This window comes from Scaptodrosophila lebanonensis, unplaced genomic scaffold (genome assembly GCF_003285725.1).
Source record: "Scaptodrosophila lebanonensis strain 11010-0011.00,11010-0021.00 unplaced genomic scaffold, SlebRS2 tig00000024-arrow-pilon, whole genome shotgun sequence".
Taxonomy (NCBI): Eukaryota; Metazoa; Arthropoda; class Insecta; order Diptera; family Drosophilidae; genus Scaptodrosophila; species Scaptodrosophila lebanonensis.
Window position 1 is genome coordinate 9,393,733 of NW_022060538.1, and position 22,850 is coordinate 9,416,582.

Here is a 22,850-nt window from a genome sequence, read left to right on the forward strand (position 1 = left end):
CTGCATGGATAAACAACAGCTGATTCACATTCTTCTCATGTCCACACATTTCGCTTTGCATAACAGGCCGCTCAGTCTTTTAAGCTTAAATTCGCCTTTTGTTACTGTGAATATCAATTAAAATGTCAAAGGCAGCTGGTAAATTGAAGACCCTCAAGAAAACCGCAGACAAAATTACGCACACAACAAAACTGAGAACAAATATACCAGCCGGCATGGCTGCAGCAGGTCCGCCATTGGGTCCCATGCTTGGCCAGGTGAGATTTAGCTCTTTCATATACCAATTTGAGTAACAAAATTGACATATGTATGTATGTATCTTGTTACAGCGTGCTATTAATATTGCTGCATTTTGCAAGGACTTTAACACGAAAACGTCCGAGATGAAAGAGGGCGTGCCGCTGCCCTGTCGTATCACAATGAATAGCGACCGTAGCTATAACTTGGTTATACATCACCCTCCGGCCACGTTCCTTTTAAAACAGGCAGCGGGTATACAACGCGGGACAATGACACCAGGTCATGAGGTTGCCGGCATGATAACTCTTAAGCATTTGTATGAAATTGCCGCCATAAAGATACAAGATCCACCCAACGTAATGCTCACAATGAAGCAAATGTGTGAAATGCTAATTGGTATTGCTCGCACTTGTGGCATTAAAATTGTTCGGGACTTGGATCCCACGGAATATGCAAAGTTCCTTGAGGAACGCAAGGTCATTGTGGAGGATCAACGACGTGAGTTGCAGGAGAAACGTGAAGCGAAAATGTTGCGAACCGGCTAAACTTATCACGTTTAAATCGTTTTTACTCGTTAATATACATACATTTTAAAACTAAACAATCGTATTTTATTCTATTGCAATGCGCTTCCGATCTTTAGCAGCATTCTTCTTGCGTCTCTTTTCCAAATGTTTATTCAGTTTGCCGTCCCGTTTGAGTTGCTCAAATTGATGCACAAGCTCCTTTGCACGTCGTTCCTCTGCAAAAAAAAAGCAACTTGAATTGTGATCATGCGAAGGTCTAATTGAATCGCTTACTCTTTGTCAAATATTGCGGCTGTTTTCCCTCATTGTGCGCCATTTGTATCTCAGCCCGTTCCTTCTTTAAAGTATACTGCTTTTGGTGCCATTTCTTCTCCTCTACATTTTTATTGATAAGCCTCTGCATGGTGTGTTTAATTTCCTGCTTTTCATTGTTGTCCTCAACCTCGTCAAGTTTCTTCTTCAGATGGTTCACTTCTCGGTTGCGTATTTTCGTTACAAACCGATAGTTTTTCTTGAATGTTTCAATATTGTAATCGCCCGATTTTTCATCGAATCGTGGATCACGTTGCTGGCTCTGGTTTTTGCGCTCAATGCGTAATTCTGCTCCTAAAAACGGAACCTGTTTCTTTGCGCTCATCTCGCGTGGCCGATTCTTGTTCAGACGCTTAAGATCTGTTTTTGATTTCTTCGTTTTTGCGCTCTTGACACCTAACACTGCCTCCTTGTACACTTTCGCTCCAAGCTCTTCCTTTAGCTTCATAATCTCCTCGAATGACATAGTTTTCAGGTCTTGACGAATCTCTGCCTGCAATGGGAAATCATAGTGTAATATGGAATGAGTGTTAATCAGACAGAATCTACCTGTGTCTCTTCATCAGCGCTCTCCTCGTGCTCCGAGGCCATCTCAGACTCACTAGACGAACTCATCTCAACAGATAAATAGAGATTTAACTAAAAGTCTACTTTCACGTGTTGTTTTGATATGCTAGTTGTGGTTGTTAGTGTCAATTTGTTGCACCTGGCAATGCTGATGATTTGTTTACCATTTGGGACAGTGCTGCCACGTCTACAGATATTTTTCAACACTTGCCATGCTTAAAATTAGTAGAAGGAATATAGCGCCAAATTGAAAACATTTTTCACTTATCCGGAATATTAATGCTGCGTTGTTTGTGCAGTAATTAAATTAAATTTAAATGGAAATTGCATTTTGCGTTATAATTCTATTGTCTATTTATGTACATACTATGTATGGAAATCTGCATGCAATTGTTTTTTAGCTCAACAGTTGGTTGCATGAGAGTCACAACCACCCGTTGTATTTAATGATTTCGTGCGCTATAATATTTACCCAAGTTTCACTATATAAGCGTACACATCCTGGGGGGTGGTTTACGATGACTATAACTTTTCTTCTTTCCTAGCATTACATTACTACACATTTGATGGCCAAGGTTGGGCGCTTGAACTACACACAGGGCGATGGTGATTTGTTTGCTTTGCCGCTTTTACATTGCAATTTATAGGAAGGTGGGTTTGGTTACTCTCTGGATGGCTAAAAAGAAAGCGAAAACATTTAATGCCTGTGTGATTTTTAGGTACACATGTGGCATGCGTGTGTGGGTGTAGGGGACAGGGAAGCCGTCACATTGGAAATATTGGTGCTGTGTAGATTTTGTGTAGTTGGCCGTTATATTTTAAATGTATAAAATATTTCATAATTTAGAAATACTCAAAATTATTGTGTTGTATAGTGTTAAAGAAACTATTTCGAATAAGTAAAAAAACATAAGTGACATATATACAAGTATAAGCATGTTATGTATTTCATAATTTAAAAATATAAAGGTTTGCTTATTTTCTTTTGGGCGTTTATCAAATATTATTTATATATATTTACAATTGTAAACAACAAACAAAATAAAGGCCAATTTAAATACAATTTAAATTAAAAATAAGCATATTTTATAAACCATGTTTATAAATCCAGAAAAGTTTTCTTTATTATGATTTTTTATGAACATTATTTAATCGAACGAGTCGTATGCGGAACTCCTATTTTTATCGGTTTTGAGTCTCTGCTTATAGTATTCGATCTTATGTATATATCTGAAAATATCAAACTTAGAATAATAAATTACTATATTTGATAATCTATAACTTATACTATCTTTTATAATATTTAAAGAAAATGGATTTTCTGGAACTTATTAATCGCAGGCTAGTATTAAATTTTTCGTACAATTCACGAGCATTTCATTTCATGGCGCGTTTCGCCGCACACACGAGTCCATTCACCAATTACCTGCGTTTATGTATCGCGCCATTCGCGAGGTTGTCCTTAATTTCTTAAAAAGCGTTTAAACATCTAATGAGAAAGCATTTAGCCTGCGCTGTCAGTCAGACATTCAGTTGCGTTTGGTGCTTTGCTCTGTGCGGTTGGACTTAAGGATTGGCAGCTCCTTTGGGATTTCGGCTGCTCGCGGTGCTTGGCCGCAGCCTGTGCTGTGGAGCTGGCAGTGAAGATATGTGATCATGGCCAAAATCATATCCACTATTAAGGCCATACTGACGCGCATCATTTTCGGCGCGCACAGCTTACTGGCCATTTGGCAGGTGACGACTTTTAAGAAGGATATAATCTATTGGACACTATGTGGTCCATTGCTGATCCTGCTGCTCGAGGGCATCTTCACCATTATGATAAAGAAGACGCAGGAGTGGCGTTGGTAAGAAAATCGCTTGTCTAATAACTGACAACTTTCCTCTTTGTAATGTAAACAAGAAATTGGTTGTGGCTGACGTCATGTTCGAGTTTTGATTTTCAATTAAAAGTGAAATCATGTGTAACGTTCAACCACCAGACAATGTCCAGGCCACACACACACCCCCATCCACCCGTAGTCGAGGTGAAAACTTTAATGGAATTTCGCGTACGACGCTGGCCACGCACCTTGACGGTCCACCCGATGTCTTGGGCTTGTGTTTACCTTTTGACTGGACTTGTTGTTTATTTTGGCCATTTCGTTTTGTGCTAGTTGTCCTTTTTAACCACCACACATTTGAGTTTTATTTTCTTTTTACTTTCGAATAGGTTCTGCCCCTCAGTCTTTCTCTACTTGAGCAGCATTGTGCCCGCCATTTGGCTTCTCGAGCTGGACAAGGTGGAGCGACGCTTGATTTTGATCAATGCCTCTCAGGCGAATGCCACAAATGCCAGCTATGTCCTGGTCAATAGTACCAACAGCAGCACAATGGTGCCGGTGGCAGGACTATTGGATGATGCAGGCATTACTTTGCCCACTATCAGCACGGACACTTGGACAACGCTCATCGAACAGTTTCTCATGCTGATCCTCATTGTGGGTCGTTGGCTGCTGCCCAAAGGAGACTTGACGCGCGATCAGCTAAGTCAGCTGCTATTGGTATATATAGGCACGGCTGCCGATATAATAGAGTTCTTTGACTCGTACAAGGACGACTCGATAGCACGCATTGGTTTTTTAGTCTATCTGACGCTGGGCATTTGGTCCTGGAGTCTCATGCAGTTCACCATAGTGTTGTCTGCCACACGCGGACGCCGTCCTCGCGGCAGCGGTAGTCAGAAGGAAGAGTATGGTGGCTTCGAGCATCCTTTATTGGCTAAAGTAACACAACACCTCTTTGCAGGCACACAGACTGCTGTCAGAATTGTTGTTGTGGCATCGATGTTTGGGGCATTGTCCTCAATGTGATATTGCAGGATGCGCCGTTTCTGACATTCCGTTTGCTGATCATATTCCAGTATAAAATTATTAACTATATGAACGTCTTTTTCACATGTGAGTATCAGCATCAATTCTGAATAATAAGTAACTAGAATAAAATAAGTGAAAGAAATGGTTACATACTTATAGGTAATCCTGATGCCGCCCATTCCTACATATTATTTTTAGTCCCGATCTTAACGGTCCTAAGTGTGTTTCACAATTTAACTTTTAATGCTCCCCATTTACCATTTATTTACTTTTTCAAAATAGTTTTAAATCAATGGATTTAAGCTTAAGTTTGTGATAAAAATAAGAATTTTAAATGAATGTATCTTTAAACAAGATATAGTTAAACAGTTATCATCAAAATTTGATTCAATATCAATTTTTTAAAATCTATCTAATACGACCTTTAACTTATGTAACAATTAAATCGGACTTGAATTAAATGGCTTGGCAACAGCTTAACATTTACTTCTTAAAGTTGTCCAAAATTAAGCTTAAGGGGACATAAAACTTCATTAAATTTTTAATTATATGATTTGCCATTATAATCATTGCTTAACAATATATTTTTTTTGTTTTAGTGTACGATTATGAATATTTGTTTGAGACTAGCAATAATATATTACATTTACTTGTACATTTAGGCAAAAACTCTTTGGTCATCATACTACAACTCTATCGGCTATATGTGGTTAATGCCGAGTTTTGGAAAAGTCGTCGCGAAAGTCGCATGGCCAAGGCCCGTCAATATCAATCGCGACGTCGTGTGCAGGATGCGGATCAGAATAGCATTTATATGATATCAAATGAACGTGGTGGCGATGTGAAGAAGAAAATTAAAAAGTGAGTCGACGAAACAAAAAATCTTACTAACTAATAAGAATAACTAATAAGAATAATAATGAATAATTGCCTTAAATTCAATAGAGCAAAGGACTATGCCGAGCACGAGGCAGTGAGTAAGAAGAAAAAGGGCAAGAAGGACAAAAAGGACAAGTACGTGGCAATTCGCAATGTAGGTATTAACTTATTCTAATGTTTGGTGTTTCTTAAGAAAAAAACGTAAGCGCAAGGATACGGGATACTCAACGGCCAGTTCGCAGAATTTGCATTCCACCAGGGCCGCCATTGAGAAAGATGCGCGTCGTAAGGACAAAAAGGGCAAGAAAACGAAACGTAACGGAAACAGTTCGCTCAGTGATTGCGACCTGATGAATGCAAAAAAGCAAAAGCGTGGCAAGAACGCGGACAAAACAGATAAAAAGTAAGTGGCAGCCTCACTGGACATTATAAAAGTGAATAGAATTCAGCTTTGGAATCCTGCAGGAAAACACGTGAAATCGAGGCTGTCATTGAGGAGTCGAGCAGCACAAGCAGCAGCTCCTCGGACTCGAGCAATTCCACCCTGCCCAGCTACGAGGTCATCGATGAGAAAAAAGCGAAGGCAAAACGCCGCAAACATGGTCACATAAGCGATTCCAGCTCCAGCAGTGACAGCAGCTCCGATAGTTCCTCATCATCGTCGGACTCTTCGTGAGCGCTAACAATTTGTTAACGATTTTTGGGACTAACTCCATTTGTTGTGGCCATCACATTTTCAAAAATGTGCGCCCGCCTAATGCAAACGTTAGGTAACACTTTTTTTATGATAGCCAACGGGCTTGGCTGATGTACTGGCAACAAGTAATTGCAGTTCAAATTTTGTAATATGCATAAATTTTGTAATTTATTAACGGTAAAGGAAACAGTACGATTATTTGTAAGCAAATTCGTATGTAAATTTTAGCGTTTTAAATAAAATGACGCCATTTATAACACAAGTTGGCAGCTTTGCTGTGACTCTTATCTGCACTGTTTACCACACTCTCATTGCTCATTTGCTCTCGCTTAACAAAAAGCTTTGTTGACAATAAGAAGATACGTATACGTAATGCTGTGTGTGTGATGCTTGAGAATTATGTGTTTTCTGTGTAATAATAAAATAGTTTCTGCTCAGCGTTTGTGCGCTGCGGACGCGTTTCTAGTCGTTGTCTGTTGGAGTCGCGCGCTAGCGAGAAAAAGCTGCGGGAAGCGTTTGCTTGCTTTTGTTCGTTGTGAGTGTAAATAAGTTTTATTGTGTGTGCGTTTGTATGTTCTAATTTGCGAGTGTGTGTGCGCGCTTTTGTAGTTATTGGACTTGCTTGCTTTATTTAAATAAAAAAGTCTTTTTGTGAGATCAACACGGGCACATATACATGTACATACATGAAATAGTTTTTGAAACAAAACATTGTCCCACCCCTCCGCCATTTTTCCCTACCGCGCTTCCTTCCTTTCACTGCCTTTGTTTGCGCGCGTGTCTCTAAAAACCACCAAAGCTTGTGTGTCGCACTCTTCAGCCTTTGCCCCTTATCTACAAATTGAGAATACAAATACAGCAACTACCAAGTAATTATTTTGAATGTTAACGCATCAGAACCCAAGAACAAGGCACTGTTTTTGGCCAGCAAATGGTTTGCACAAATGTCAGCAAACTGTTGGGAACTGGTTAAATAATTTACGCATCGGTATCAGCAGGTGCGAATCTATATAGGCGATATAGCTCGCATCTACTGCACTATATCGCCCCAATAGCTGCTCTTTAATAATTCAATTAACGCTCGTATGTGTTCTGACAAATTCGCCTCTAATGGATCCATTAACAGCCAACCATTTGCGAATACCGTCGCCGTTGTCCAACTTGTTGGCATGCCGCACGGCATGCTTGGGTGGTTAAACATACACACACACTATATATACCCATATTAATATTTTTATATGGTGCACTGGAAGCACAGACAATTGAAAAGTACATATACTCGTATACATACACATATACATATGTACATACGTATGTGAACTGTAAAATATGAAGAGCAATTGAAAGCCTATACGTCGAAGTTAATGGGAAATTGCAAAAAAAAAAAAAAAAAATTCAAAAATTAATGAACGTTTCAATATCAATACTGTGCTTTAATTGTGCTTTAATTTAATATGTATGTAAGTGCATATGTATCGATCAGCGAGCTATACTTGTAGGTTACAAACAATTATTCAGAATTGATGTTTTATAACTAACACAGGATTGATATTCCAAAAGCAGCGATTACGCGGTTTGATTTGATCAACTTTTGTACTTTCCTAAATTTACCCCAAGTTGTTAGACCATATTTATTCCATTTAAAATTATGATTCAATATAATAAATTTTTTAATAATATACCTTGGGTATTCTGTAGTCGAGCGATGTATTATGCTTATTTTTATACATTTTTTTTATTTCTTTCATTTATTGTTTTTTTTTTTAGCAGCGTGCCATGTGCAAAATAGTTTATATAACAGACATAAATAAATCAACAGGTAATTAAAATTGTTGGATCATTTTTATGAAATAAAACAAGTTTTACAGAAAATTTCCATAGTTTGAAAAAGTTGTGGGTGTGCAAGTTTCTTATGTTTTAGAGCCCTTGCCCGCCCATAACCAATTGAAAAATGATGGAGGGAGCTGTACTTTTTAATCAGACAGCAAGGTCTTGCACTTATTTACGTTGTTCATTCTAAAAGGGTCTCCATCACACTGTATTGGTCCAGCCTAGCGCAGACCAAAGAGTGTGTAAAAAACACGTTTTCACTATTCAAGAAAAATACGCGAGCATATTAATGTTATTATTATTTTTTTCTTTTGCCTTTTATGGCAGTTCCTCACTCGCAATGCGCGTGCCGAAGGTTAAGGCAGCAATCCACCACCGTCCACAAAAAGCACAACAAAAGCACAGTATTAATACCAACAACAAAGCAAACTCCACGTGCCCGCGTTGGGGGAGCAAGTTTTTATAAGAGCTTGTGTGTGTGTGTGTGTGTGTCCACATTGTCATCTCTTGTGCTGCTCTCTTTTAATGTTTTAGAGCGACCATGCGGGGGTCTTCACTTGTTTTGCACTCACCATTAAGCCGGCTAGATGAACGCTTGTCTATGTGTGTATGTGCGTGTGGTAAACAACTTTTGGATATTCTCCTATGTTTATATGGTGGGCCGAAATCTTTACTAGGCCTTGGAAGAGGTAGAACTATATCACTAAGTAGATACAATTTTGCGTAGAGTTGAAATGTTAAGACATTTCTTATGCACATACATACATAATCAGTGTTTTGCGCTGGGGCTTAATTAAATTCTGTAAGTGCGTATATGGTAATGACTTAAGTCGCACCCAGACACAATGCTGTGTAAAGTCTGGCACGACAAGTGGGAAATGGGACTCATTAGCAAAGTAAATACACAAGTTAATAAGGCAGCTAAAACAAGAACTATTATGCATTCAAATGAGCGACATTGGCCATTCGCATTTGTGGTGAACACACTCTCTTAGGAGTCTGCCTTGATAAAGCCTTCGCAGATTAGTTCCTCAAACTACGACTAGAAGTTGACACTAGAGGTGGGTGAGTGTTGTAGTAGTTTTATGTCGACCAATCAGCTTCTGTCAGCACATTTTGCATAACTGGTTGCTTTTTAAACATCAGATGGTTTGCGGCTATTTATTTTCTAGATATGTGTGAACATAAAATGTATGCGTTTGTTCTTATGCTAATCTGAAACAAAACTGCATTGGCAGTGGACAAATATTAATCAAATATTTCTTTAAAGTATGTAGTTTTATTTCTTTTGAATATTTGATTGTTTTAATCCTTTCAATTGTACAGAAAGTAATGCAAGTAATGAAAGTAAAGTTATTTAAATTGGTCAACGAATAATTTTAAAATATGTATACTTTACTTTATTGAATAAATTTAATATTTTTTTTCAAGGGCATTAGTTCACGTTTCAATAATTTTAGGCATACAACAAAAAACAAAAAAGTTTAATAATCTTCTGCTTAAGCTGTGCCAATAATTATGCGACATTTCTCAACTATCGCAATTTTTATTCAAAAAGCAAAAAATACAGCCTTTGGTAAAATTGGCATTGCTTTTTGTAACTAACAGTTCAATTCTTCAAATGGAATCTTTTAAACTTTTGCAAATGCAAATACCAACCCATAATTCAGGTAGTGCTCGTAAACAATGATATTTACGACACAGAACGGCGCAGGATATCAGGCTGTAAACAAAATTGGGGCTGGGTTGTCAGATATAGGGCATTAATCTTGTTATGGATAAGATGGAAAAAGTAATCAACAATTACGGCTTATTTAATCATTGAGTGGTTGGGCTCGAATAGTTGCGGAGCCTAAAACATGAAGTTAGGAGAAGTTTTCGACAATCTTTTTCATTCCAATTAACTTTTCAATTATGTGCGAAAACCACTATTGCGTCCTTACATTCCTTCACTAACATTCAGATTTAAATTGCTTTCTGCCTTTACCCACACATACTTGAGGACTGATTTGCTGTGTGCTTATTTATTTGTACAAATATTCTCGTCCCTTCTTTGGTCTGACCTTGTGCAGTTATCTTAATGGCGTATTATTGTCTCTTTTTAAATATTTGCCTTAGGATTTCGGAGTTCGTTAGGCTCAGTAAACAGAATATTTCCGCAGCTGGCCATTGCAGCCATCGGGCATTGGTTTGTTAATCTTATCAAAAAAAAGCACTTGAACCTGAAAAATTAATTTGTTTCCAATTGAAATGACAAGCATATCAATATTATGAACAGCATAGGCATTCTATCATAAACATACTTATGTATTTATTAGTTTCAATGGCTGATGGAAATTTTTATGCACATCGTTGTACGAGTATGTAACTAGCGCCAAACTAATGAAAATCAATCTATGACGATGCACATCTTGTTGCCTGTTATAACAGCAAATTCAAATAAATTTCTATAGTTGGGTCTAGATTTCTCGATTCATGTTGTTCCAGTTTGTTGCACACACACACACACACACACATACTATATGTATGTTAATATATATATACACATACATATAGTAAAATATGTGCACACTTGACAAATGCTGGCATTGATGTGTCTCCCTCTCCTCCACCTCATCCTTCTGGCCTTTAATTGAAATGTTGCGGCTGACAGTTGCTGTGGCGTGCGGGTAACTCGTGTACAGTGTCCCAAGTACCATTTGAAGTGAACGAAAATCAAGCGCCTTTTATTGATTTCTATTAAAAAGGTCAGCTTGCAGGTTAACGTTGTTTTATTCAGGAATTAATGTGCATTCATTCATGACAGCAAGCCATTTCAGGTCCTACTTGACTTTAAAATGTCCGCACTGCATTTAAAAGATGCATGATATAATCATTTAACGAACCTGATTTTTTTAATGTTTTTAATGTTTTCTATCAAATTAAAGTAAGAAATGATTACATTACAAATACGTTCTGAATAAGTCATATCTCGTAAAAGAAATATATACTACATACAGGCTTAAAAAAGAAAATAGGTACGCTTGGAAATTAGAAGAATACGTATATATCTTAAAAGTTGCTTCTAATCTTAATATAAAACGACAACTATGGGAGAGTCCCTTTTATAGTTCGTATCAAATATACAAGTATCTATAATTTTCACTGATCAGTTCAGACAACACTAAACACTTTTTAGTCACAGTGCAGCTGTCCGACAAGTGGGTCGTCCAGGCGTGCAGTTTTGCTATTATTTTTGGCGCTTACAGGCACATATTATACACACATATAGTATGTATGTATATAGTATACTGACTACATACGTAGGTCAGTCACGTGGCTGCAACATGCGAGCACTGAATTAACATGCAATGAATCGTTGCATACTACCAGCTCGTACATCATGTGGCACAGGTTGCTGTCGCCCACTGGTTGATGGTTTATCATGCAATCATTTATTGTTAACAAAAGAGGGAAAGTGTCGGTGTGGGTGCGCGCAGCTTGTTTGTCAACAATTATGTGTGAACAATATTTTATAGAAAACTTTTAACAATAATAAACAATAGGGGCGGCATCGCATTACAAAACTTGTTGGTGCCAAGCACCCCTAACTGCGCAGCATATTGTTGTGCAGTTGCCGATAAAAAGGCGACAAAGAGAGCAGCATTTAGGTTACTCACACACACATACACCCACCCACACACATATAGATATGCATGTTTATCTCTAGAACTGCTGCTTTAGACTTCTGTTCAAAGTCCACGAGATGTATGCGTAATCACTTGCATGCCGGCCCGTCAATACACATACGCCCAGTTGGCCGCGGCTCCAGCGGTCAGCCACACAAAAAATAGAAAAAATCAAACTACAAGGCCTTCAGCTATTGGCTCTTGGTGGTTGCTCGTTGGCTGTTGCTTGTTGGCTGACGGCTTTGGCTTATTGCACAATTAATTGCAACGCTGCCGCTGCTAACATAGAAAGCCAGCCATTAGATAATTATGTTACTCAAGCCGTTAAGAGCTTGGCGAGCTAAGTCGCTCTTTCCCCGGCGCTCTCTTTTTATACTCTCTGTGGCGTTCTCTCTTTGCATCGACCTGCATAAATTTAGTGCGAAATTCAAAGCAATGTACTTGTACAAGCATACATAAAAGTATATGTATACATTCAAAGGCAAATATGTAGTATATGTATGTGAATTTGTAAATTGATATACGAATATAAACTGCACTATATCAGTGTTTTCAACAATGGCTCTTGTGACAACAGCTAGCCAGTAATTTACAACAATAGTCGTGGCGAGTGGATGCACGCCTTGATTGGCTGCCTACCCGACCTCTTTTGTGTTCTTCAGAACTGCATATATTTTTATGAAGCATTTTAAGTGCTATCAATCATTCGAGTTCACAACCCCTTGTCATTTAAATTACTTAAGCCATTCATTTAGATTTATAGTATACGGGAAAATTGAGGTGACCAGCGAAGTTGTGAGGGTTAGGTAAATGCTACAGCTGAATTAGAATCTAGGAGTGAGTAAGTGTATTAGGCACTAATTAGATATTATGGTTCTTAATCAGTATTAGGCATTAATTAGGTTTTTATGATTAGTATTACTAAACCATTACAACTTTCTGCTGCCCTCTACACTTGCATTTTCATTGAACTCTCTTTTACCAACAATTTCATTCAATTTATTCTTTCACAGACGTGGTTTTCTTTAGAGCTAACAGGAAATTGAAATTCATAATACATTTTTTTTCTTTAAATTTTATGTTTTCCATTTCAAAGAAAATTTTTTAATTTCAACTTCACGGTAACTTTCAAAAAGGAAATTTTCATTTAAATATTAAATAAAATGACTTAAAATCTCATCGGATTCACCGAAATAATACCACTTGTATGGAAAATTTGCAAGTTATTTCATTGAAAATGAATTCTCAAAAGCATACTAAATCTAGAATATATTTTTGAATAAATAAGAACTGATCAGATTGTCAACTAAATATATCTCTCCTTTTAATACGCAATTATTCGCTTTATTTTTATTCCCTATTTCATATTGATGATAAGGAAAACTTTGTGACATTTTAAAGACAATAAATAACTTGGCAATTAAAATGTTTCCCCCAAAAATTGATTGATGATTTGTGTCTTTTCATTCGACTAACTTTGTAATAAAATAGTTGAGCGTTTGTACACACTAATACATATGTATATATGCTTTTGTTTATATTGAATTGAATGGAAAGTACATACAATCCCGTTTTAATTAATAAATGTGCATCTCGTTATCTTCGTGCGACTGTTGCCATTTATTTCTAAGAAGATTTTAATCAACATCAACCATAAACAAACATATTTCTATTTAAATATTCAGTGTTTGACAAACAATGTTAGTTCACTAGAATGATTGAAGCATAAATAGTACTAATTGCGAAGTAATTGGGAATGTTGGAAAACAAAATTAACTTATACTGGTTCTTTTTATTTCTTTGGGAAAATTGTGTAACTATTAGTTACGTGAGCGAAGAAATGTAATTCATTAAAAGCTAGTTGTACTTAGTACTTAATGATACGATTAAGTAATGACAAGTTTAAGTAATCAAATAATATTAGTTTTTTAAGTCAATTTGCAGTTGGCTTTCTTCCTATTTAGACATTTCAAATATAATTAGCAGAACGAACTTTGGTCAAATCTCAGATATACTTATACAACATTTTGAAATGTTCTTATCTTAGCAAGTTTTGCCATTTTAATAAAGTGTGAAAGATTGGAGCACTTTCACCTTTTATATTTAATTAGAGACCCTTATACTATATATGTGTATATTAATATATTTAATTAAATGATTTAGAATTCAATCAACTCTATTTTATATTCGAAAGACTATTTGTTGATGCACATATTCTGTTAAAAGTTGAACAAACCCTATATCTATAGTTCCCCACTTACACCATTAACCCCTCCATTGGAAGTCACAATTGAAATTTGTTGCCGTAATGTGTGTGGACGAGGCCCGGTCAACGAATGCTTATCAGTGCTTGGTGCTTAGATTAATTTGTATATAGAGTAAACAAGTGAGTGCTTAGTGGAAACCCAGACGCTCATTTAAGAATGCCGACACAAAAGCACACACACACCTACCCAGACGCGTTCACACATGAAACACAAAAAACAACAATACCCCCATTTTCCTCGCACTTATCGCAGTACTAATGAAAGATACGTTTTGTATCCACAACCCCTTGGCTATTTATAAACGACAAATTGTACTCTCAGCACTGCGTCTGTAAACAGCGCTCAGAACGAAATCTAGCGACAATGCTTAAGTAGTTCGAGCATAGTTCGTCTTGGTGTTTGACGCACACGGGCCCAGCACTTGAATCTGCCTATAAGTACTTACATATAGTACATATGGTAACTGAACATGCAAGTATCTATACTTATTGGCCATAATCTATAGTGCACAGGCAGCCACTCAAGTGTGCCGAACGAGCTCAAGCATTCGATGTGGAATGGTTGTAAAGCTACGCTTTGACATTTCATATCGAGAATCGAGTGTAAGCTGAGCTTTTAGGGCATTGGGGTGGCTGCCGGTGGCTGAGTGGCGGTTAGTTGCCCTTAAATGTAGTCAGTGGCATGCACTTTGAATAAAAATAAGAAGATATCGATGTGTGACAAGTATTTTATGAATTGTAGAAGTTTATTTTGTAATACAAGTATTGCCTTTTTATGTTCATTTTAAAATTAAACCTCTTCATATGTTGATCGGTTCGTTTTAAGAATGTATGTGAGTTCTTTACTTTATCACAAATTCTCTAAATAAGGGATATTATTCCCAAACCATAACTTAATATGTAGTATCATTAAATTGGATTAATATTGTGAGGCCTAAGATGTTGATTCTAAGCTCTAGTTCTATTTCAGTTTGATCTCGCTTTACTATTTGATTAACTTTGTATGTAAAGATACAAGAGATAAACATTTTTGTTTAAGTATACACCTTTCCAGATAAATTAATCGTTGTTAAAAAATTCGTTTTTAATAATTTTTCTTAAATAATGAATGAGCTTATATACTCACAATTATTATTAACTACATGCACATAAAGTATTCACAATTTGTATTTATAGCACGGAAACAAAGAAAAGTAATTCGGGGCATTATAAAAAAAGGAAAAGAAGAAAACAAAGGAATATATTGAGGTTCCCGAACGCAGAAAGTTTGAGAAAACAATTTTTTGTTCTCCCTTAAATGCTTTCTTTGTTAATTAGCATTTTAATTGTTCAGCCTTATTTAATACATAAAGTAAGAATTGTTTTATTAGTTGCGCTAAATCTTCACTTGTGCTCGATTTGAAATTTCGAACTTCAAACTTTCGTTACATAATGAAATTTAGTTTGTTTGCTGCATTTAGAATTTAACAATTCCTGATAGTAGTATTCAAGTATTTGCTTCACTTAATACTTATTATAAGTTAAATTCTGTAAGTATATACGCGAGTTAACAAAATAGGTGGTTATGAATGAAAGTCTCTTTAAAATAATGCCTATTTTGAGTCTCAAGTTTGTGGAATTATTATAATAATAATAATTAACTGTTAGCTGTGACTTATATTGGTTGTTTGAGGAAGAATGCTGTTTTGATGGTTTGTTGTTTTATCACTAGCTCTGACCTACAAGTCTCGATCATTATTTTTTTATACAAATGATAAACTAAAACATTTTTGTGTCCATTATGGAAGCTCGACTGTTTTCATTTATTTGTACAATAAATAATTATGTTCCGGTTTAGTGGAACTGTTAGACTCTAATCGAAAATTGAGTAGCGTTGTCGTTTTGGGGCACTGTACTGTTGGTCTAGATTGCTTCCCCAATTTTTCTTGATAAGCCTGCGCTTTAACGGCCTTGTGTGTGAAAAATTGCGTTTAATAATATTGGTATCTAAGTAATTAGGCATATAAATTGTTGTTTGAAAAAGTAGCTTCCAATTGCATGTATAAAGTGATTCCCCAAAAATGTTATGTACTTTTTTTTAAGTTAATAGCTATCTGGCTTGCAAAAACAATACAAACATATACAAGATAATATTGAGTGTGTTTTTTCAGAGTGTATATATACATACAAGTATATTTTGTGATGTGCTTCGCGCTATTGCACTTGTAATAACATTACATATCACATCAAGTTGCATGTCAACCGCAGGCAGCCACTGCGGGCTCCCACACTCTCTCCCCCGCAAACTTCCTTCGTACGTGCACAAAATGCATGCACAATTTGCTTTTGCCATTTCTCCAGTTTTATTTTTTGCATCATTTTGCAGCTACATTCTGTGCTAAAAATAGACAAACACATTCGTACTTCTATATGTATGTATGGGCCACAGCTGCAAAAAACCATATGTGGCACCCTTTTGCGTATGCATGTGCGGCACGGCATGCAACGATGGATGTGGCCTTTTGGGTTTGACACATGACGACCCTCAACTTGAACCCTAGGCCACGCTCAAATAAGTATGTGGATGGCGAAAGTGGGGAACCAGTAAATGCACGACATCCATATACATACTTGTACTACATACATACTTGTATGTATATACCTGCAGAGATGTACTTGGACGAGTATATGGTGTGTGTAGGAACAATTACGTGGGCACGTCGCTCTCGTCTTTGTCAAAATGCCCATTATGCGGAATGTGTGGCATTTGTTGCTTTCTATCTAATTGGATTTTCACAAAAAACAGCTGTTAATTGCTTTGCCTTGCCGCTTGCACTACAGCTGGTATGAGTAATATTTTTAAAAATCCAGTGCACTGCCACTGAAGAAGATAAGCTCTTTTCGTAATTTCAAAATATATTACATAACAGTCCTATCTGAAGCATGGCTAGATAAACAATTTGAAACAGCCCTCATGTGTCTTCCTTTTAGTGCTTGAGCTCGCGTATTAAGCTTTACGTTTTTTAGGTATAATTCGAATTTTAAATATACACTTTGATGTCTTTACAAGTAAATTACGTGAAAGAGTTCTCTGCAGTGTTTAACTTGCTTAATTATTAATTATGTCGAAGCTTTTTAAGCAGTAAAATTGTTTATACAAGGAAGGAAAATATTTAAATACTTCATTTTTATGTCATTGTTAGTTTTAGTAAATATCAATTTTTAAATAAAAAACTTACTAAATGAAGTAAATCTTTAATATTCTTCATTGATTCTTTCAAATAAAATAAGCTTTGCTTACATCGTACATAATATTTTTTTTGGCTTTGTGGTTTCACAAAACAAAGAATTATATAGTTTGTGAAGTATAAGTTTTTCACTTAATTATATTTAGAGCTTTAAAAAAAAATTGTTAGCATGTGGATTCTATTGTTATTTTTTCTATCAACTGCAAAACGTAATTGGAACCCAATTTAAATCAAATAAAGCAGGGTTCTATTGCCTTTGGAATATATTAATATATGAATAAAATAAACATTCTTTTGATTTCTAATATAATTTTGATAATATTGCGAAAATCTATAATTTGTGTTGTGGTTCTATGCCTATTCGTTGGCTTTTGCAATTTCGTCACACATGGCGTATGAGTGATGTTCGCACGTTAGTTGCGATGCCAGCATTAGCGCCCAGCTATTTTAACGCAAATCGCCGAACTTACAGAGAATCGTAAATAAAACAAAAACAAAAGAAGGGGGAAATGTTTTTCTACGAAAGTTTTGCCGCTGAACTTGACCAAATTATTGTGATGCTTATAATGAACGCATTAAATGGCCCTACAGATACAGACGGCATTGCCTGCCATTGACATTGACAAATGACAGCGAATTTTTACGGATAGAGAATAAGAGTGTGAGAGAGATAATTATGTGTACAAGTGTGTTTGTTTGTGTGGCAAGTCAACAACAGCTTTGATTAAAAGTAAATTTACATTTGATTACAGTACGTGAGAGAGCGCGAGGGGCTGCAACATGTTGAGCCTCTGCTAATTGGCTCGCAGCCAACTACATACAACAACAACAACAAAAGCATAGCAGCAGCAGCAACAGCAAAAATAAGAAGGAGATTAAGAAATAGGCAAGAAGTGCAATGTTTGCTCGAGCCTCGTCAAGCGATGCACCATTCAGTAGAAATAACGGAGAGGACCAAGTTGAGACGGACGGGGAGCTAAGCAACAACAAAAACATAAACAAAGACATTAGCGACAAAGCAAAAGCGGTGGAGGAAAATAATAGAGACATAGCTCTAGAAACGGGGGCAATCGATGAGCATTACGTCTGTGACATATCGATGATGAGAATCGTGGAGGAGGGCAGCAGCAGCAGCAGAAGCAGCAGAAACAACAACAAAAGTGCTGATGATTCAGCGGCATGTGCTGGGGAAATGGCGCAGCAACAAGAAGAATATTATGTGCAGGATTATGAACAAGCCACTAACAACAACAACAACAACAATAGCAACGCCAATGACCTCGAAATTGATCGGCAGGAGGAGGAGCAAGCAGTTAGCGACCTGGTGCGCTCAAGCAGTGCAAACGCGTTGATGGAGGCGTAAGTATCAAATAGAAGGGATTAGTGCGATGTTAAATAATTAATTTGTATTATGTTTTATTTTCATATTATAGCGACAACAACAACAGTGGGAGCATGCGCGTCGTTTTTGGCATTCTAGTGCGTTTGGTGCTCCCCTTGGCCAATGGCGTGGCTCGAGGGATTCAAGGCATACGCGATGTGCGTGTCGACCATCTAATGCAGAATTTGGCCTCCAGTCGACAAATGCTGACCAATCTGGTGGCTTTTGCGGCCAACACGATTTCAATGAATTTGTCCTCAGTGCAGGGTGAGTGCAACTGGGAACATTAAAAATATCTCCAAAGCAATTTGAAATGTCTTTTTTTTTGAAAATTTAATGCAGCAAACTTAAAATTTTTGGCTTCGATTTGACAGATTGAATATTTAGACAAATTGTTCAATTGTTAATACTATATATTAGTTAAAAGGCAGCACTTTGAGAAATTTTTAATCGGAAGCACTACAACAACACCTTAATCCTGCTGAAAGTCGAGCACAATACACGCACCACGTGTATTTTGTTTTTGCAACAACTACTTTATTTATGGAAGCTTGCTCGCGATCGGTTGTCCTAAGCGGTGCAAAGTAACATAAACCACAAAAGTAAATGATTAAACTCTTACAAACTCTAATGGTTTATTTATGAAGAGCTTTATAATCTATAGATTTATACGTTGTACGTTTTTATTGCCTTCCAAAAAATTCTACGACGTTTGCATTGGTATTCAAGCAGTGTTATTGCAGTGGTCTTATTCAAGCAGTGGAATTGTTATAGACCAAGAGAGTACGCGAAGCTCACATAGTGTAGTAAGCAAGCAGTGGTCGTGTGCTCTCCCTAAATGGATTGAGATTAGCAAATTCCATATAGTTTTTCCAGCCTGTAACTAAGTAACAAAGTCTTGTGTTGAAAGGCTTGACATACTATAGTATGTATATATAATATTGATAAGCATGTGTTGCGTCTGCCAGTCTAAGCATAACAATTCCCAAAGCTTATGTGTCAAGGGCAGACATTTTTTTAAAACTCTCTTTTTTTTTTTGGGCTTTGCTATTTGACTTCATACTAAAAATGGGAATTGATTATACTTTCTTATAAGAGACCAGGTTGCATTAGCACTACCATAAGTAGGAAACGAGTTTTATTTGTTAGTTTTTATTTATTTTTGATTCTAATGGCCGGGTGTCTATAAAAATTATTATGTATTTCCAAACTGTAGTTTGTGGCTTAAGCTGCTGTTCAGGCTTGTTTTTAAATTGGAATTGAATGTATATAGATAATTGCTAACAGCTATTCCATATTAATTCGCATTTATAAAATATTCCCAAAGTTTTGTGGGGCATGAAACAAATATGTAAAATTCGATTCTCCTTTGTTTTCAGTTTCAAATCGCATCGGTCCCCTTTTGAATTTATTGAAGCTGCGCAAATCACAGGATGGCCTGGAGAGCTTGCCGGATACACCCTCCCTGCCAGCCACGCCTATTATAGTACATCCGCAGAATTCGCCAATACCCATGCTGGGGCCGTCGGGAGGCAAGCGAAAATCCCGTGTGGATCATCAGCCTGCACCCAATTGCTGCACTTTAAATATATTGGCGGAGCCACCGGCGGGTACGCCCATACGAGCGGACATTGTTTTCATGCATGGATTGCACGGCTCGCAGGTGAATACCTGGAAGCAGGGCCTCTGGGAGAACGAACGCCGACCCGTGGAGTTTGAGCGGCCGCCTCTGCAGCCGGTCCGGCCCCCAAAGCGGGCTCGTCACTCGCGCTCTGCGGCCATTCATCAAGCGCCGCGAGAGAAGCGCGCCAAGTTCGCAGCCAGCAAGCGTTCCTTGGAGCCAACTGCGCTCAGCCATGATGCGAAGCAATGGGCGCAGCTACAACAGGAGCAGCAACAACAGCAGCAACGTTTCAATGCCTCCGATGATGATGGCGAGGAGTAAGTGTTGGTTGCATTGCCAAATGAAAGACAACCTTATTGAAAATCGATTTTTGAAATCTTTCAGTTACGCCTATGTTTGCGGTGCGCCCAAGGACATACAAATCTGCGGGGACATCGAGTACAGCTTTCCGCCATTCCGTGTGCTTATGCCGGAGAAAACCCGCTTGTCTATGCTGCAGTCCGATGATAATGACAACACACCTGATGACCCCCATAACGCACAGTCTTCTGACGTCTCGCCAAAATCCTTAGTGGGAAAAGGCAAGCGTAAACAATCCAGCAAACCCTCCGCCAAGGATCCAAACTATTCCAAATGCTGGCCCGGCGATTGGCTACCCCTCGATTGTCCCGGCGTTCGAGTCATTGCGGTCAACTATACCACCGATCAGTATCTTTGGCGACCACTGTGGAAAGGCAAGGAGCCGCGTTCGGGTCTGGTGCAGCGTTCTCGGGAAATGGCCGAACTGTTAATCAAACATAGAGTTGGTTATGGTCATCCGATCATCTATGTGGGTCACTCCAAGGGCGGATTGTTCATAAAGCAGTTGATTGTGGATGCCTGGGAGTGCGGCCGGCCGGCCATGACGCCCTTGTGGCGTTCGGCACGTGGCTGTTTCTTCTATTCCGTGCCACATCGGGGCTCCCATTTGGCCAGCATTAAGGCGCCATTACTGGCGCGCTCTGTGGAGCTGCTGGAAATCGAGAAGAGTGAGTGGAGAACCTTGCAATTATCGTGTATATTCGTACATTTATTAATGATATATCATGTCCTTAGATAACAAGTATCTGCTGGATCTGCATCGCCGTTTTTCGGGCCTCTATCACATGGGACATCTAAAAATCGAGGTCTTCAGTTTTGTGGAGACGGCTTTGACACTCATGTCGGTGCTATATTTGCGCATTGTGGGCGTGGATTCGGCAGGTTAGTATTCTTTAAATCCTTTATATAGTATGCAGGGATTCATTCGCCATATCCAATATTCTCCATTATTTTTACCTTTCCACCTATGGCCAATATTTGTGCTTTACAATCACTATTTTTTAATATTTTCCCCCATTTGCGGTGCAAATTTTCGAATTAGTACTTATTTTTTAACTTCGCACAGGCTATGTGTCCCAAGTTTGGGACCAAATATTTTAAGTAGTTTGACTATATTTCCCCCTGATCCCATTGTATCAAGTTTTGTTCTTGAAATGAATTTAAAATGTATTTATATATATTTTTTCCAGATCCCGGAATTGGCGATGTGTGCGGCATACGGCTGGATCATCGTGAGATCTGCAAGCCTCGCGGACGTGACTGCATTTTGTACAAAGAGCTGGTCAAAATGATTGAGAAAGTGTGCTAAGCGTGTGCGCGCCGTCAATTAAGAATACGCAGGACCTGATTTAGTTAGAACCAACACATGTGAATGAGCTTGCAACTGCAACGGGCAGCAACTCAAAGTTGCAACCTGCAGGGCAGCCCTAGTTAATACGCGTACCTAAGGTTAAGGCGTCCAATTGGGAAGCTGGAACTCGTTTCTTTTGAGCGTTTTTCTGTTTCTGTTTTGTTTCTGTCGTCATAGTGTGTAGCATAAATGTAATTTTTTGCATTAATTTTATTTGTATTGATCCCCACACCATCCACCCGCCAGCAAATTCGTTTTTAAGCATGCCATTTAGTAGATACAAGTACTACCTACTATCTACACACAAACATATTTACATATTTATGAACGATTTTGAATTTGAATTGTGATCAGCGAGCACTTTGTTGTGATGTTTCCCGCTTCGAAAACAGCTGTACTATATACATAAATAATAGCTAGACATACATACAGTAATATATAATGTACATAGGCCGTTGTTAATCAAGTTCGTCAAACGTTACCAACGATATTAATTGATATGAAATGTTTTTTCCTTTTTTAAGATATTACCCATTTGATATTTTGTAAACGATAAGTGCCGCGAGCGGAAATAAATATGAATATACAAGTACATATACTGAATGTATGTATGTGTGTATTTTCCAAATAATTAAAAATGCATTTCTGTGTTTTCTTATATGTTTGCTCATAACTTAGCTTTAATATATTTTTCCAATATTTAAATTTTATTCTGTTTCTCCGTTCTTTAGGTTTACATCTCGTACATGGAGCTTCGCTACATTTTACATGTATTAGACTCATTAGCCGCGCCAATTGTCAGTTGTTAGACCGATCTACTTTCACCGAAAACTTTAACACAAATCATTTCCCGCTTAGTCGGTATATATGTATATATTTAAATTTTGCTCGCATATGATTATGTATATATAAGTAAATTACATAAAAAATACATTAATTTGTTTCGCTCGATTATTTGTTTTCGCATTAAAGCAAATTTCCATTGGAGTTCTTAATGTGTGCCATGGTTAAACGTTAAAACATAAAACAATGAGGTATACGAAATATTCTTAAGCAAAAACTA

General features: G+C 37.5%; 4 protein-coding genes across 5 annotated transcripts; 3 read left to right on the forward strand and 1 right to left on the reverse strand.

Annotated features, from left to right (window-relative positions):
• Positions 1 to 40: 40 nt before the first annotated feature.
• Positions 41 to 841, forward strand: LOC115620242 (39S ribosomal protein L11, mitochondrial). Its single transcript, XM_030513390.1, has 2 exons — positions 41 to 257; positions 330 to 841. Exons 1-2 carry the CDS (start codon positions 123 to 125, stop codon positions 783 to 785), a joined length of 591 nt encoding a protein of 196 aa, XP_030369250.1. The 5' UTR covers positions 41 to 122; the 3' UTR covers positions 786 to 841.
• Positions 783 to 2,466, reverse strand: LOC115620241 (ribosomal RNA processing protein 36 homolog). 2 transcript variants are annotated; one of them, XM_030513389.1, is made up of 3 exons: positions 2,119 to 2,466; positions 1,041 to 1,572; positions 783 to 982 (listed from the first exon to the last, which is right to left on the reverse strand). In XM_030513389.1, the coding sequence occupies exons 2-3, from the start codon at positions 1,543 to 1,545 to the stop codon at positions 852 to 854; spliced, it is 636 nt and encodes a 211-aa protein (XP_030369249.1). In that variant the 5' UTR covers positions 1,546 to 1,572; positions 2,119 to 2,466; the 3' UTR covers positions 783 to 851. The 2 variants fall into 2 exon arrangements, with proteins under 2 accessions (XP_030369249.1, XP_030369248.1); XM_030513388.1 differs by having other exon boundaries at positions 1,629 to 2,465.
• Positions 2,467 to 3,302: 836 nt separating this feature from the next.
• LOC115621609 (transmembrane protein 26) lies at positions 3,303 to 6,128 on the forward strand. The gene is made up of 7 exons (XM_030515302.1): positions 3,303 to 3,496; positions 3,862 to 4,380; positions 4,437 to 4,588; positions 5,167 to 5,365; positions 5,450 to 5,518; positions 5,577 to 5,786; positions 5,849 to 6,128. Exons 1-7 carry the CDS (start codon positions 3,303 to 3,305, stop codon positions 6,057 to 6,059), a joined length of 1,554 nt encoding a protein of 517 aa, XP_030371162.1. The 3' UTR covers positions 6,060 to 6,128.
• Positions 6,129 to 6,522: 394 nt separating this feature from the next.
• Positions 6,523 to 22,425, forward strand: LOC115620527. The gene is made up of 7 exons (XM_030513796.1): positions 6,523 to 6,615; positions 17,824 to 18,430; positions 18,505 to 18,719; positions 19,832 to 20,393; positions 20,461 to 21,104; positions 21,172 to 21,318; positions 21,627 to 22,425. Exons 2-7 carry the CDS (start codon positions 17,970 to 17,972, stop codon positions 21,743 to 21,745), a joined length of 2,148 nt encoding a protein of 715 aa, XP_030369656.1. The 5' UTR covers positions 6,523 to 6,615; positions 17,824 to 17,969; the 3' UTR covers positions 21,746 to 22,425.
• Positions 22,426 to 22,850: the final 425 nt, after the last annotated feature.